At 47.9% G+C, this 16,012-nt stretch overlaps 2 protein-coding genes and 1 long non-coding RNA gene across 3 annotated transcripts; 2 read left to right on the top strand and 1 right to left on the bottom strand.

The window, feature by feature from the left end:
• Window positions 1-1,811: 1,811 nt before the first annotated feature.
• LOC310837103 (uncharacterized protein) lies at window positions 1,812-3,287 on the top strand (the record flags this gene model as incomplete). The annotated part of the gene is made up of 2 exons (XM_083723166.1): window positions 1,812-2,180; window positions 2,875-3,287. The coding sequence occupies exons 1-2, from the start codon at window positions 1,844-1,846 to the stop codon at window positions 3,285-3,287; spliced, it is 750 nt and encodes a 249-aa protein (XP_083579292.1). The 5' UTR covers window positions 1,812-1,843.
• A 9,418-nt stretch (window positions 3,288-12,705) lies between these two features.
• LOC310836383 lies at window positions 12,706-15,335 on the top strand. The gene is made up of 2 exons (XR_014560067.1): window positions 12,706-12,934; window positions 15,106-15,335. It is a non-coding gene; the product is annotated as an uncharacterized lncRNA (long non-coding RNA).
• Window positions 13,107-15,823, bottom strand: LOC310837102 (tigger transposable element-derived protein 1-like; the record flags this gene model as incomplete). Its single annotated transcript, XM_083723165.1, has 3 exons — window positions 15,510-15,823; window positions 13,912-14,893; window positions 13,107-13,149 (listed from the first exon to the last, which is right to left on the bottom strand). The coding sequence occupies exons 2-3, from the start codon at window positions 14,631-14,633 to the stop codon at window positions 13,107-13,109; spliced, it is 765 nt and encodes a 254-aa protein (XP_083579291.1). The 5' UTR covers window positions 14,634-14,893; window positions 15,510-15,823.
• Between the last annotated feature and the right edge of the window lie 189 nt (window positions 15,824-16,012).

Genomic DNA, 16,012 nt, shown 5'->3' with positions numbered 1-16,012 from the left:
AACGACTAAACAACAACAACAAGGGAGTTTGTGGGATTTTGTAATAGTATTTTGTATACTGCAGATGCCATCCCTTTACCGTGTCCCTTTATTGTTAGGAGGAGGTTTTTGAAGGTTGTCAGTGGCCGAGTTGCTGCTGATTTTACTACTGGATTGCTTAAGAGGGCATGTAATTGGTGATGTGTTACCAGGACATTTGGGTGTCCTCAAGTCTGTCTTGTATTTCTTGTGTTGACAAAGGTTTGTTATTTTTATAGAAGTCTATTAGGTGATATAAGCCTTTGGTTTGCCAGGTTTTTATCTGGAGGTTTTGTGCTGTGTGATGGAATAATAGGTGGTACGCCAGGGGAGTTAGTGGGGATGGGGTTGGGGATAGTTTGCCTATTTCTGTTTTCCATGCTTTGAGCATGGTCTGTGTGTACCTGTTAAGTGTTGTGGGAGTTTTCCTTTGTTTGTTTGGGAGGAGTGGGTATGCTGTAGTGCAGGTATTTTCAATTGTGTCCCTCTCTAGGTGTATCCATTGTTTTGTCTCATCTTCTAGTATGTACTGGATTGTATGGTGTATTTGGTTGGCACTGTAATATGCTTCTATGTTGGGGATTCCCCATCCTCCCTCTGAGGTGGGGAGGTGCAGGTATTTGGGGCTTATTCTTGGTTTTTTCTGTGAGAAGATAAAAGAGTGTAGTTTTCTCTGCCATCTGCGGAGTTGCGTTGAGGGAATCCAGATTGGGAGGGTTTGGAATAGGTAGGTTAGTTTTGGGAGGATGATCATTTTGATCATGGCTATTTTGCCTGAGAGAGTGAAATTCATGTTATTCCACCTCTTTAGGTCTTTGTTTATTTGTTGCCACAGGGTCTTGTAGTTGTGCAGGTATAATTTATTGAGGTTTCTGGTTATTTGTACCCCTAGGTATCTGAACTTGGTGTGGCAAAGTTTTATCTTGGTGACATGAGTGAGTTCTTTTTGGGTGTGAGGAGGGGTGTTGAAACACATAGCTTCTGACTTTGCGCAAGGTAGGTTAAATTGAGAGAAACTGACTGCCTCAAGGTTATGGGACAGCATTCTGACCACTGCACCACACTGCCCCTTAAGAAGCGCCTCTGAACAACGGAGACTCATGAGTGGTCCAGGCTTGGAGCGGCAGAGTCAGCTGTTTTCTAAAGAGTGATGCGTCTAGACGGAGCTTTTCTTGCGCGTATATATCTTCAAGCTCCGTTCGTTTGTAACTCAAACATGGATTTTGGCTAATAGCGCCTTAGAGACCAACTAAGTTTGTTCTGTTACTCCTGAGTAAGCTTGGGTAGACTCCTGGGGATAGCCTCCCCCCCCCCCCCCCAACCGGGAAGGAGACAAATTTCAGTCCGCTTCTGGAGCTTCTGGAGCCCACTTGCCACGGGAAGGGAGCGTTTCGATGCCTCTAAACCCCACCAGCTCTCCATACTAGAGCACCTGCATAGAAGGCGCAAGGTCCCTGGTTCAACTCCCGGGCAGGGTCGGGAATGTTCCACCCACCGCCCCCCTTTGAAAGCCCAGAGAAGAGTTGCCGTATAGCAGAGAAGACGCCTAGGGAGATAGACCAAGGGTCTGGCTTCCAGTGTAAGCTGGCTTTCTGCTCGGAGAGCTCGAGCAGCCAGAATCGGGGCCGCCCCAGCGGATACAGCGCCTATGCAGCCTTTAAGAGAGGATGTTTGATAACGGGACATTGTCTCTGACTGGCTGTGCTTGAGTGGGACGGACCTGTCCGTGTGGGGGGCGGGTTAGACTAGCCAGGCAGACTTCGTTCGCTTGCTGGAGAGAGTCGGTCAGTTCTTCGAGGTGAGCCCAGCTGACTGTTGCGCCGCCATGAAGTGTTCTCTGCTCTTCGCTCTTCTGCTGCTGCTGTTGCTGCGCCTTCTGCCTTGTGGCGAGACCCAGAGCACGGCCCCTGCTCCCACCGAATACCCCTTGATGCTTAATGAGACCAATGGATCGACGTGCGCCCAGTGGCTGTACGGGATGGAGCCGCCGCAGGTGGAAGCTTTCCAGTGCGCGGGGCAACCCGACGGCGCCGAAGTCAAGTTCTGCTGCGGGACCTGCGATCAGATGCGCAATTGCTCCTTCGAAGAGCTCGCCAAGGGCTCCCCAGCGCGCCCCACCGACGGCGGACCACAGCAGTGCCCTACTTCGCCTCCAGTGACCCGTAAGGCGACCACCTCCCTTTCTATCTCTTAGTACCTTGGGTGAACACTACCTGCGCGCTGCCCCTAATTCTGCATGCGAACCTTCCGTCCTCTCTCTTTTAGACGTAGGTTCCCCGCTCCCCAGCTGGTTCCCATTTCCTTCTATTTCTGTCCGTCCCGCTCTTGAACTTGCGGTGATGCGCAGAAGACTCTGGGTTGCCGCGGTCGGACTAGCTTGCTGACGGGCATGCAAGTAGCTCCGAAAGAGTTTGGCAAGATTTGTACACGGGGTGGGGGGTGGGGAACTTTCCCGAAAAAGTCCAGAGTGTCCTGCTTTCTAGGCTGCTCCCGTATAGGAACATTTGTCCCAGGGAGTCTTCTCAGATGAGGGTAGTAGGACTTCGGTTACTATGAAACACTTTCCTTTCCTTGAGAATGTTAGGATATTTATCTTGGTACCTAAAGAAGGAGGGGAATGTAGTTCCTGTACTCAGTATGCGGTGGGCTTTTTTTCTTGGCATATTGACACCTGAAGAATGGCTTCAGTTTGAGATACTTTACCTTAGGATGCTAGCCATATCTGCCCTCTTCCTAGTTTTGGGAGTCAAAATCCCCTGCTCCATTCCTGGGGAGTCCAGATTGTCCGGTTGAGCCGAACTCTCGAGCAAATGGGTAGCAAAACAAGCACTGATCACAGTCTTTCTTCTGTTTCAGAGTGGGAGAGGGTGACTCTGTTTACCGGAGGAGTTGCTGCTAGCGTGATATTCTACTTGGCCGTTTACCGTACCTACAAGATATTCTGGCGTAGAAAGAGATCCACCGGCGAAGCACAGGAAGGGATCGAGCTAGAGGTCACCCCTTCTGAAAGATCCCATGACTCCTCCGATCGCTCCAACACATTGGCTGCATCGTCGTCTGCTGGTGCAGAGGGTCTTCAGAGTGTCCGTGGCGCTCCTGCTGCTGCATCTGGCAGCCCACCGAGTGTGCAGCCCCAAGCTAGGGGCTCTGAGAATGTGACCATCATGTGGTATCCAACAGGATTTATCCCACTCCGAATTGGCCCCCCTTCTGCCTCACAGCCAAACCAGGGCGGCAAAAAACCCCCGGCTAGGTCAGAGAAGAAGTAGGAGACCCTCCTCTAATTTAAGGGGTTGGGCTCCCCTGCTAAAGCTGATCACCCACAGCATGCTTTTTAGAATCAGGGAAATTAGCTGATTCTATGAGGATGTCGTCTTGCAATCTATTAACTAGAATGTCACCTACTATTATTCAATACTATCAGTCACTGTTTTGTTGTAATAAAGTGTTTTTATCATTATGTCATGTGCTTAAAGTATGCATTGAATATGCACTGAAAAGCTTGTTGTGGCTCAGCATGTTGCATCACTTTGTTTGTTTGACTTTTCCTATTGGAGGCTTGTTACCTGCTCTATATTGGCACAAGCCGGGGGTATGTCTTATGGGAGGGTATTATTTTCTTTTGCCATATAATAGTCTCTGATGTTTCCTTAATCTTTCATTGTATAACCATTTCCGTGTATGACTCCTGCAGAGGCAAATCAGGAAAGCCCGGACGGGTCCTGAATCATTTGCTTCTTGAATGCATAGAATCATGTTTGTATCATTTGTCAATGTATCCACCAAATAATCAATAAAAATGTTTTTTTGCAACATGGTCTCTTCAATTCTAATTTTCCATCTTCTGACTAAATTCTATTGCAGCTGGGATCTGATATGATGTGGCGCAGCAGTTTAACTCCCTCCATTAGATCTCTAGCCTTGATTAGCTCTTGAAGATGCAGTTCTATTTGCTTTCTATTATGTTTATATTTTACCCTTCCTCCAAGGAGCCAGTATGCGAGACAGTAAATGTCCAGATGTGGCCCAAGGAGTGCCATGGAGAAGGAGGGATTTGCTCTCCCCATCCCTAGCCCAACACTCTCACCACTACCCTATACTTGATTAAAGACCCTAAACCAGCGGTTCTCAACCTGTGGGTCCCCAGGTGTTGTTGGACTACAACTCCCATCACCCCTAAGCTTTGGCCTTGCTAGCTAGGGATGATGGGAGTTGCAGTTCAACATCATCTGGGGACCCACAGGTTGAGAAAGACTGCCCTAAACAATCACAGGTCACCCTGGTAATTGTCTCAGGCAAAGATTGTAGGCTGGCTTGTGGAACTGGTGGGAGGGTTTTGGGTGCTCTCTCTCTCTGCTCCCTTCTTGCCCTTCACAAATAACCCAGAGGTGCATTTTAAATAAAAGCACACCTTCTACTCACATAAATACACCAGGCAGACTCCACAAATAACTCAGAGATGCATTTTAAATAAAAGGACACATTCTACTCATGTAAAAACACACTGAGCCAGATTGTGGAACTGGTGGAACTGGTGGGAGGGTCTTGGGTGCTCTCGCCCTTAATGTTCCTGTTTCTCTCTCTCTGCTCCCTCCTTGCCCTCCTTGAGGTGGGGCCTTAGGATACTGATAGACAGTTCACTCCACTTTTCAGGAAGCAAAATGTTTTAAACCTCCCCTCCCTCTTCCACAATTCTGATGGAAGTAACCCCCCCCCCCAAAAAAAAGCTTCAGTCATCATGGGAATCATGGGGAGGGAAGATTCAACCAGCTGAGGTAGCATCACTCAGCAAGGGAAAAAAGATGGGAGGAGGAGGAGGGGAAGAAAAGCGTGAAGCATCTCTGATTCTACCCTCTGCTGAGAGATTACTCCAAGAGAATCCAGCCCACTCCTCTTCTCACTGCCACGCTTTATTCAAGTCCATAGCACAGTGTTTTGGCAGGGCGCAAGCACAGCATGGGAGCATTCCAAACCTCAGCCAGGGGAGCATCATGACAACACAGAGCAGCACATCCAAATTGCTCTGCCAGGCTGGAGCCCAAGTCAGGCCAGATACCATCATATGATGGCTTCACCCATGAAGCAGTTTGCCCCTCTGGCCCCTCCTCGCTTCCCTTCTGCTGCTGTTCCTGCTGGCATGAACTAGCAGGACTACAAATCCAGTGGTGGCCCTGCCATTTCCTCAAGCTCTGAAGCTCCCTTTGGATTGCAGTGTGGAGAAGTGACACAGGCCACATGCTTAGCCTCTGGAGTGATGTCAGAGAAGTGAATGCATCCTTCCATCAATACGACAGCATTTCTAACATCAAACAACTTCAAACCAGGGAAGTAAGGATGGGCAAAGCATTATAGAGGTATAGCTTGCGTACAATTCTGAAGAACTGTAAAAGAAGCAGCAATGTGGCCTGCCCTTTTTTTTAGTGGAACTGAGAGCATTTCATACCAGCTGGGGGGAAAGGCAGGGGTCAGACCACTTGCCAGTGGTGGACTGGGCCCAAAATGGCCATGGCATGGATCAGATGGACATCACACCTTTTCCTTCGCAGCCCCGTTTCCCCTGCTGGGGAGCCCTTCTTCAGCTCCCCTCCCCCATCACCTCTGGTTCTGACTGACCCCACTGCTCATCTGATTACTGGAAGGGAAGGTTGTGGGCTGCGTAAGAAGAGGCAGTGGTCCAGAAGCAGCCAAGGGGGTTCAGAGAGAAAAAGGGCATATGTCCTGGAGGCCATAACCAGAGAGTGTGCGCATTGCGTGGAAAATCTACCAAATACAGGCCAGATATGCACATTCCCTGAAACCTCTTGGGACATTATGCATGCTGACTAGGAAATAGGCACAATTCCCTCTTCACGGATGCATTGGGTGCATATTCTCCATGAGGTGCGGGGAATGCGCACAATGACCGCTTGCTACACAAATTAACTAGCCGTCCCCATAACAGATATCATTCATGCTAGGATTCTTAGGAATAATTAAATTTAGTACTTAATTATTCAGTGTGTTTTATTTTATTCTGATGTGCCTATGAAAAAGATTTTTTAAAACAAAATTACAGCATTACATGTTCCGAGTAATGATTAGTGCAGCCATCATGTGAAGTTCAAGTCCTCTTTGAACTAGTTTTTGGTCTCTGCAGCTGTCCCCTCTGCTGCTGCTCTTTCATTTGAGCTGGGGGGGGGGGAGGCGCATGGGTTCAGGTGGTGGAAGAAGTGGTAGCAGGTTCCGGGTTCCAGCAAAATCTCTGAACTCTCCTTCTTGGGTGTGAACTCCACTGAAAAGAGGGGACTTTCCACTACAAAATATACTTAGAATGCATACTTGTGGGAAGGCATATACCGTATTTTTCGCCCCATAGGACGCACTTTTTCCCCTCCAAAAATGAAGGGGAAATGTGTGTGCGTCCTATGGGGCGAATGCAGGCTTTCGCTGAAGCCTGGAGAGCGAGAGGGGTTGGTGTGCATCGACCCCTCTCGCTCTCCAGGCTTCGCACGGTTCTCTGCGCAGGGCTCCCGCGCAGGGCTCCCGCGGCTTGCAGAGAGTTGCCTGCATGCCGAAGGCTGGGCGCGCTGAGCTCAGCGTGCCCAGGCTTCATGCAGCTCTCAGCAAGCAGCGGGAGCCGGTGCTGGGCTGCCTGTTCTGGGGGCTGGGGTCAGGGGAAGCTCGGGCTTCCCCCGCCCCAGCCCCACGTCTGGGGGGGAAATAAATTTTTTCACCTTTATTCCCCCCCCAAAAAAAAACCTAGGTGTGCCTTATGGGACAGTGCATCCTATAAGGCGAAAAATACGGTAATTCTTTAATAGTATGATATCTTTACTCAGAAGCAGTTCTGTAATTGGTATCCTGGCTGTATGTGGTTACAGCCCAATATTATTCATTTTGCTCAGATTTTAATGGTGTTTATTCCAAATAACCGAAGAAGCACACAGAATCATAGGAACCAACCTGGACCCCCCTGCAATCATCATCTGAAGCCTTTCTTCCTGTTGCTGCTTCACTGGAGGACAGGAGGTCGACAATACAAGAACTGGCCCTTTCTGTAGTGGCTCCCCAGGCTCCTCTGGAGTGTTCAATATATATATTTAGGTGCCAGGAAAAAACATTTCTGTATAACCAGGCCATTGGCTAATAAAACAATCTATGTCCTTTTAAACCGTGTGGGACAAGGGTTATTGGTTTGTGGGGGTTTTCAGTATTTTGTGTTCTCATTTTGTATTTTTAATGTTGTGAACTGCCTTGTGATCTTTGGCTGAATAGCTGTATATATATATATATAAAAATACTAGAACCATAGGGTAGAAGGGAGCCCAAGGCTCATCTAGTCCAAACCCCTGCAATGCACATGCATGTTTACTCTGGAGTAAACTCAAAAGGTATGGTTAGGTTAAGGTGCCTGGGGGCCCTGGTGAAGTTCTCAAAATAAGGCCACCACTTCCATGCAAAAGAAATACCTAAAATAAGGTGCCAACATTTTTTCCAATATTGATAGAAAAGGAAGAAGATACTCTGAGCATGTGCAGTTTTTCCCATTTTAAACTCTCTTGACTCATCATTGGTTTTAGTTACTTCATGCCAAGGGCCCATCACCAGCTCACAGTCTAACTCCATTTGGCACTTTCCATTTCCTAAACTGTGTGTCAAAACCTCTTCTGCCCAAAGCATACACACCAAGCATATTGAAATTCAATTGTGGCACATAGAGAACAGGAATCTCTGTTAGTTCAGTTTTACCTGTACTGTGTTACCCTGCTTTTATCTGTCTTTTTCACATTGTTTTACTGTTTAATTTAATGTTTTATTTGTGTGGACAGCCCACGCACACGCGTGCACACACACACACACACAAGCATGTTATTTTCTTGTGCTTGCTGTTGCACTCTTACATGCTAATCGAGACAATGAGAGCTGTGGAAGGCAGGTAAAGCTTTCAGTTAGAGGATGCCAATTACCAGCTAAGGCTAAGTTAGACTAGAGATCGCAAAATTTCTTTGGCCCTTTTGCAAACCATTGATACCATGTACACACTGCAAACACACACCCTCAAATTCCCTTCAAGTCAATTAGTATTTTAGAAGTTTGCTTTCCAATCTGCAGGTGTAACACACACCATATGAAAGCTAGGCTCCAAAGACATCTTTAAACCCTAGTTTTGTGAGGATGAGGCAAGGAAAGCAGGGAACCCTGAGGACACAAGGAAGTGCCTCTGTAGGTACATGTGGGCACCATGTTGGTGACCCAAGAATGAGACCAATCAATTTAAGACAGAGACCAATATAAAATCACATGTTTTTTTATTGAATTGGTACATGTGGTTTGTAAACATAAATTTCGACAAGTGTTTGTGCTATAAAAACAGCTTCCTGCATCGCAGGAGCAATAGATTAGTGAGGCACCCATCAAGGTTTGCCTGCTTTGCTTCTTGAGGGGTCATATATAGAAGTGGTCATACAAATCTCAAGATCAAACAAAAGTGCTTTGGGACAACATAATGTAGGAATGTTAAGGAAGGTAGGAGGGGATGTATTGTTTTGATATCTTCCCTCCTCACTCACACTAGGGAGCAAACAACAGAGCACATTCCCTTTGCAACTTATTGGAAGAAAGTTGATTATTCATTAGAATCCTTTAATTAAGCAATCCAGTCTGGCTTGTCCAGTCTGCACTGTTCCTGGTAAGTTTCCCATTTATTTCCCTCTTAAAATAATAATACAAAAACACAGTCTTCTTTAAACGTAAGAACAAAGTTTTACTCACATTCAGTTCACAGCAGTCATCTGAATGCAGGCTTTATCTTGGGATTTCAGTGAAAAGACGTCTGAGCTACATCTCAGACTTTCTGCTTGTGACGCTTGAGCCATGTGCTGACTAAGAGTCCGGAGAGCAAGAGTAAGAGTAAGAAAGTAAGGGAGTAAGAGAGAGATGGTTGCGTGGCCAGCCCTTTTATCTGGTCAGCTAGGCTCATGCCCATCTACTTAGTCACACACAGGGGGAGAGAAGGCTCCACAGCAGGTATGACAATGTCCTCCCATTCTGGAGCCACATTCCCCCCCTGTGTGTCTATTCTAGGCAATAGGAAAATATTGTACTTGACCGCTCAAGGAATAATACATGACATATTAACTCCCATGGTAACTGCACAAAGGTGCCCCCCCCCCCCGCTTGTCTCTATGTAGGCAATAAATATGAAAAGTAGGAACAGACATGCAAACAAAATAATTTATGGGAAAGATCAAGCTGACTCAAAATACATCTCTCCCACCCCTGTCCCAAAGTAAACGTAACAAGCTGTTGTGTAGCAGTTCAACAATGATACATCATGTCTTCACTGGTCCCATTTGCAGAGATTATTTTCAGGGCATCATCTGTGCTTTGAGTGCAACACAACCATCATTTGCAGGGATGAATCATAGACTCATAGAACTGCAGAGTTGGGAGGGAGCATGAGGGTTTTCTAGTCTCTCTCCCTCCCCCCCCCCCCCCCGAGCTACCAATTGAGCTATACAGCTATGAGATGGTGTCTTCCCCTGCTACTGGCAGCTGGGGTAGTTCAGCCAAACCAACAACTTTCTGGGTTGTACTTACACCCTGTCTTGTACTTACCAGTTTAGTAATCTGTGCTGAGGCAGCACAGAACTAACTCTGCCCTGTAGGAAAAGAATATACAGTCATATCTCAGGTTGCAGATGCTTCGGGTTGTGCAGTTTTGGGTTGTGCACTGTGCCAAACCTGGAAGTACTGGAACGGGTTACTTCTGGGTTTTGGCGCTTGTGCATGCACAGAAGTGTTAAATTGCTCTTTGCGCATGCACAGAAGTGCAGGCGTGGCACTGCGGGTTGCAAAAGCTGTGGGTTGCGAACATGCTTCCTGCACAGATCACGTTTGCAACCCGAGCGTCCACTGTACAATGCCATCTCATTCAGTCCGTTACTGAGGCCAGACACCGGTCCAGCACACCCACCTGTAGATGTAAAAGAGAAATTGTTCCAGGAACAAACACTCTAGATTCCCACTCAGCTGGACAGAAAGCTTGGAGAGAGAGAATTTCTATAGACCACAACACCCCCTACTCCTTGGCCCTCAAATTTGTCCTGATGTTGGGCCTTAAAAGTATGTTCAATACTACCATATTTTTCTCGAAGGCTCAAATATTTACATCAAAAACCATTTCCTAACCAGGGGTGTAGGAAGGGGGGGCAGGGGCCCCCGGGTGTCATCTCTGAGGAGGGTGACAAAATCCCCCATGGCGGATCACTGCTCTGCTCCCCAGGTGCCCATCGCCGCACCCTTCATCCCCCTGGATGCCCATCGCTGTGTCCATTGCCCCCATTGGGCACCCATCGCCACACCGATCACCCCCTGGGCTCCAATTACTGCACTGATTGCCCCCAATGGGCACTGATCACCATGCCAATCGCCTCTCTGGGCGGCTTGCCCCGTCCCCCAGGTGCATGGCATGTGCACCACTCTGGATGCCTGAGCGGCATGGGCGCTGTTCCTACCATCAGAGACAACCCAAAATGGCTTGTATTTCTGCCTGGAGTTCAACCTCAGTTAGCAGTGGGATAAATTCTGGGTTTTGATCTACTTGTCTGCCAACAGAGAATTGTTATTTGAACTAAAAGAATGTAAAAAATAACTTTGCAGGGCATCAGATCTGAAGTACTTCACCTATATATATAATGGAGGAAGGGATGGGTAGAGTAAAAATAATTCTTGGAGTGGAAGTACAAGAGAGATTCCATGGGGCAGAATCCCCCCCCCCCATACTCCAACAATATCTAGATCTGTTCCCCTAGAAGAGATAGATAGGCTAACTGCACTGGATTCAGTGGTGATATTAGAAGGAATATGTTCAGGCCAATGGATCAGAACCCTTGTTCCTCCAAAATTATATCCTCCAGTAAAGACGGGGGGGTTACAAGGCCAAACTATCTAAGTCTGGGATTGGTTGTACTTTTATTTTTTATTTTTCTTGGCAGCTCTCTAGGGAGGTGGGAAAATGTGCCTGGGGAGGAAGAACTGGGGAGAGCTGTGGGGGCCCAATCACATTGGTTCTGGGCAAGGTGAGGTATGGTGTGGGAGGTAGGGCAAAAAGGATAAAGGGCAGACATGAGAGACAATTGGTGATTGTGTGCCAACACTCTTTCCAACCTGAAAAATTGTGATGGTCTTATCAGCCAGCCCTCAGGTCTATGGCTGTTGCAGTTGAGTACCAGATTAGCCATGAATAAAGTCTCTCATCCATGACTTGACTGTGGATGAGAAGGCTGACCTGGCCTGCATTACTGAGACCTGGGTGGGTGAACAGGATGGAGTTAGTCTTCCCCAGCTGTCCCCACCTGGATACTTCACACAGCATTGGGGCAAACTTGAGGGCCAGGGATCAGGGAGTACTGTGGTCTACAGAAATCCTCTTCCTCTCTTCAGGCTTTCTGTCCAGCTGAATGGGGATCTAGAGTGTTTGTTCCTGGCACAATTTCTCCTTTACATCTACAGGTGTGGCTGTGGATGTGCTGGACCGGTGTCTTGCCTCAGTAATGGACTGGATGAGAGACAATAGACTGAAGCTCAACACAGATAAGACAGAGGCACTGTTAGTGGGTGGTTCCCTAGACTGGTTGGATGGGAGACTGCCTGGTCTTGAGGTGGTTACATTCCCTCTTAGGAGCAGGTACGTAGCTTTGGGGTGCTCCTAGATCCATTGCTGTCACTTGAGGCCCAGGTGGTTTTGCGCCCGGAGGCCCCCAAGCCCATCCCCTGAAATAACCTCACACTGACACGTAATTTTAGTTTAAGTTACTGGGCAAAATTTAGGCCACAACTTTATTGATTACAGCAAAGTGAGCGGTGTTGGCTTAGGCATTGGCAACAGACTATAACTGACTCCTGCCTCTCTGGCTGGAAGTTTGAAAGGGTAAACACCAAACAAGAGAGCAACATTGATGAAGACCAACAAAGCTCACCCTGGGGTTCCTGTGATCCTGGCATGGCCCTAGCCCCTCAAGTGGACTTCGGCTGAGATCCAGGACCCCCATATTCCTTTACCGGAATACCCTTCTTCATGGAGGGGCAGGTGATGGCCACACCTCCCACCCCACACACTTCAATAAGCCAATGCCTAATCACCAAACCTTACAAAGTTGTGACGATTGCTAAGGGGGTAGGCAAAAACCAAGTGGCTACATCCAATCTCCCAAATGGAAAAATTCTTACCCAGCCCCTGCTCCAAAGCAGGCAACCCAATCCAAAGCAAGGCCAAAGCAGCAGCACCTAAAACTAGGGAGGGAGGGTGGGTGTTCGGCAGCATGAGGCAAGTTACCCTAGTTATGCCGCGCTGCTGCTTTTATAGGCCCCAAGAATCGCGCCAACTGCCCTGATTGGCCCAAACAGCCAAGCATGATCCTGGGGCCCAACGGTTAAGGCTTGGGCCACGCCTGGCAACAACTCTCCCCGTGGGGGTGGCTTAGGGGCCCGCACACAACCAGGACCCTCATTAAGGAGGATCCCACTTGCTGGCACAGAGTGTCTTCTGTCAGCTTCAGCTGATGCCTCAGCTACGGCCCTATCTGGACAGGGATAGCATAACTTCTGTGGCCTCCTCTATGGTAACCTCTATGTTAGATTACTCTGATATACAGTGGTGCCTCGCAAGACGAAATTAATTCGTTCTGTGAGTTTTTTCGTCTAGTGAATTTTTCATCTTGCGAAGCACGAAATCCCATAGGAATGCATTGAAAATCAATTAATGCATTCCTATGGTCAAAAAAAGTCCAAACAAAGCCAAATTTGGTACAACAAGAGTTTATTAACTGCTCTTTAAAGTCACACATACTGTAAAGAGCAGTTCAAAAATTGAAGGAAAAATAAATTAAGTTTATAAACATGACAGAAAAACATTTAAAAATCAACAAAGTGTACAGTACATTTTCTAAGACTCTGGGGAACCACTCGAAGAAGGTTCCTCTTCCACTCTTTGCTTCTTGCTCAAGAACCTGTCCATAGTCTGCTGCTTCACCCGCCTTTTCAGCACCTCCCTGAAAGACATGACCGTCGTATCATAAGTGTTCCCAAGGTCATGTGCCTTGTGCTTGTCAGGGTGGTGCCGCTCTGCAAAAGCCTGACCTCCTTCCACTTCTGGCAAATGTCCCTCAGTTTTTGGGAGGACAGCCATTCCTCAGTTGCTTCCTCCTCTTCCAGCGAGGCCCGCTCCTGCGCAGCCTCTGCCTGCAGTTCGACCAGCTCCTGGGTGGTCAGCTCGTGCTTGTGCTCCTCCACCAGCTCCCAGACGTCCTCCTTTGTGACCTCCAGTCCCATGGTCCTCCCCAAGGCAACAATGTCCTGCACCACTGTTGACTCTGGTGCATCAGAGTCACTTGGTGCCACACAGTCCGGCCACAGGCTGCGCCAAGCGCAATTCAAATTTCTCTGGCTGATCCCGTTCCAGGCCGTGGTGATCATCTTCAAGCAGGTGACAATGTCGAAGTGGTCCTTCCAGAATTCCCGCAGGGTGATGGTGGTGCAGTCAGTCACCTCGAAGCATCGCCTGAAAAGCTCCTTGGTGTAGAGTTTTTTGAAATTGGCGACGACCTGCTGATCCATCGGCTGGAGCAGTGGCGTGGTGTTAGGCGGCAGGAACATGATGTTGATGAAGCTGAACTCCTCCAACAAGTCCACCTCAAGGCCTTTAGGATGAGCAGGAGCATTATCCATCAGAAGCAAAGCCTTCAGCAGCAGGTCGTTGTCCAGCAGGTACTGTTTGACAGCAGGGCCAAAAGCAAGATTGACCCAGTCCACAAACAGCACACGTGTGACCCAAGCCTTGCTGTTGGATCGCCACATGACACTCAGCTGCTCCTTGTTGATCTCTTGAAGGCCCGTGGGTTCTCCGAGTGGTACACCAGCAGGGGCTTGATATTCAGGTCGCCGTTTGCGTTGGCACAGAACAGCAGGGTCAGACGGTCCTTCCTGGGCTTGTGGCCAGGCAACTTGGCCTCCTCCTGAGTGATGAAAGTCCTTTTGGGCATCCTCTTCCAAAACAGCCCGGTCTCGTCGCAGTTGAAGACCTGCTGTGGAACGTAGCCCTCCGTCTTCACAACCTCCAGGAACTCCGCTGCAAAGTCTTCAGCCACAGGAACATCAGAACTGGCAGCCTCTCCATGCCTGACCACGCTGTGGATTCCGGATCTTGTCTTGAACTGGTCAAACCAACCTCTGCTTGCCTTGAAGACTTCTGGCTCGCCTGAGGTTCCTGGCTGATCCCGGACGAGGTCTGCATGCAAGGCCTTGGCCTTCTCGCAAATGACGGCCTCAGTCACTGTGTCCCCTGCACGCTGCTTCTCTTCTAACCAGATGAGCAGCAACTTCTCCACCTCCTCCAGAACAGCTGGGCGGTTCTTCACGATCCTGGTGACTCCCTTGGCTGCATCAGTCGCCATGATCTTCTCCCTCATCTTCAGGATGGTCCCGATGGTCGATGGATTCCTGCCGTACTCCCTGGCGAGGTCCGTCACACGCATTCCGCCGTCGTGCTTCCGGATGATCTCCTTCTTCATTTCCAGCGTCACCTTCTCCTTCTTCCTCTCGCCAGCCTCTGCAGCAGCAGTCTTCTTGGGTCCCATGGCAGCACAGCTCCTTCGTAAACTCAGAAAAAGAAAAAAAATCAGTGATGTGCTTCAAATCCAAAAAATTCAAAAGCACCCAGCCACCCACCACACAGAAATTAAAACCCAGAACCAAGTCCTTGAATCCCAAACACCCCAACCCAAAATCCAAAAACCCCCCAAAAAGTTTTAAAAGTTTAACTTACGAAATGAATGCAAAAGCAGTTCTGGAAAAGCTTCAACAATCAATCACCGAAGTCTTCAGAAACCTCAAATGGCTGCAAAAGAAGTTTTGGAAAAGCTTCAAAAATCACCAAAGTCTTCAAAAACCTCAACTGTTCCCCCAGCCACCCACCCACCCACCACGCAGAAATTGCAAACCCCTCCCCAACTGTTCCCCCAGCCAACCAGCACACAGAAATTCAAACCCAGAATTTTTTTTTAAAAAAACAACATGGCCCAATGGTCACAGAGAAACAGAAAAATGCAGGAAAAAACCCCACAAGCTCCCAGATTCCTGCAGAAACCTCCCCAACTGTTTCCCCAGCCACCCAGCACACAGAAATTCAAACTCAGAATTTTTTTTAAAAAAAACATGGCCCAATGGTCACAAAAAATCATAAAAATTCAAAAAAAAAAAACCCACAAGCTCCCAGATACCTGCAGGAACCTCCCCAACTGTTCCCCCAGCCACCCAGCACACAGAAATTCAAACTCAGATTTTTTTAAAAAAAAAAACCACATGGCCCAATGGTCACAAAAAAATCCAAAAAAAACAAACCCACAAGCTCCCAGATTCTCTTAAAAAACCCACCCAACACAAAGTCCTTGAATCCCAAACACCCCAACCCAAAATCCAAAACCCCCCAAAAAAGTTTTAAAAGTTTAACTTACCAAATGGATGCAAAAGAAGTTCTGGAAAAGTTTTGGAAAAGCTTCAAAAATGAGCAAAGTCTGAGAAAAGGCTACCAAACCACGTGCTAACAGTTGCTCCTTGAAGTCAAGTCGCAACTGCAGCTGTTCAAGCAAAGCACCCTTGGTTTTAACGGTTTTAAGACAAAGGAAACAAAGTCACAAGACGTTTTCGTCTTGCGAAGCACGCCCATAGGGAAATTCGTCTTGCGAAGCAACTCGAAAACGGAAAACTCTTTCGTCTAGCGAGTTTTCCGTCTTGTGAGGCGTTCGTCTTGCGGGGCACCACTGTATTAATAATAATAATAATAATAATAATAATAATAATAATAATAATAATTTATTTATACCCCGCCCATCTGGCTGGGCCTCCCCAGCCACTCTGGGTGGCTTCCATAGAAACCAAAAATACAGTAAAATATCACACGTTAAAAACTTCCCTGAACAGGGCTGCTTTAAGATGTCTTCTGAATGTCAGGTAGTTG

This window comes from Podarcis gaigeae (assembly GCF_964106915.1).
Source record: "Podarcis gaigeae genome assembly, chromosome: Z".
In the NCBI taxonomy this organism is placed as follows: domain Eukaryota; kingdom Metazoa; phylum Chordata; class Lepidosauria; order Squamata; family Lacertidae; genus Podarcis; species Podarcis gaigeae.
The sequence above is the reverse complement of the archived record's forward strand: the minus strand, read 5'-3'. Positions and strand labels throughout refer to the sequence as shown.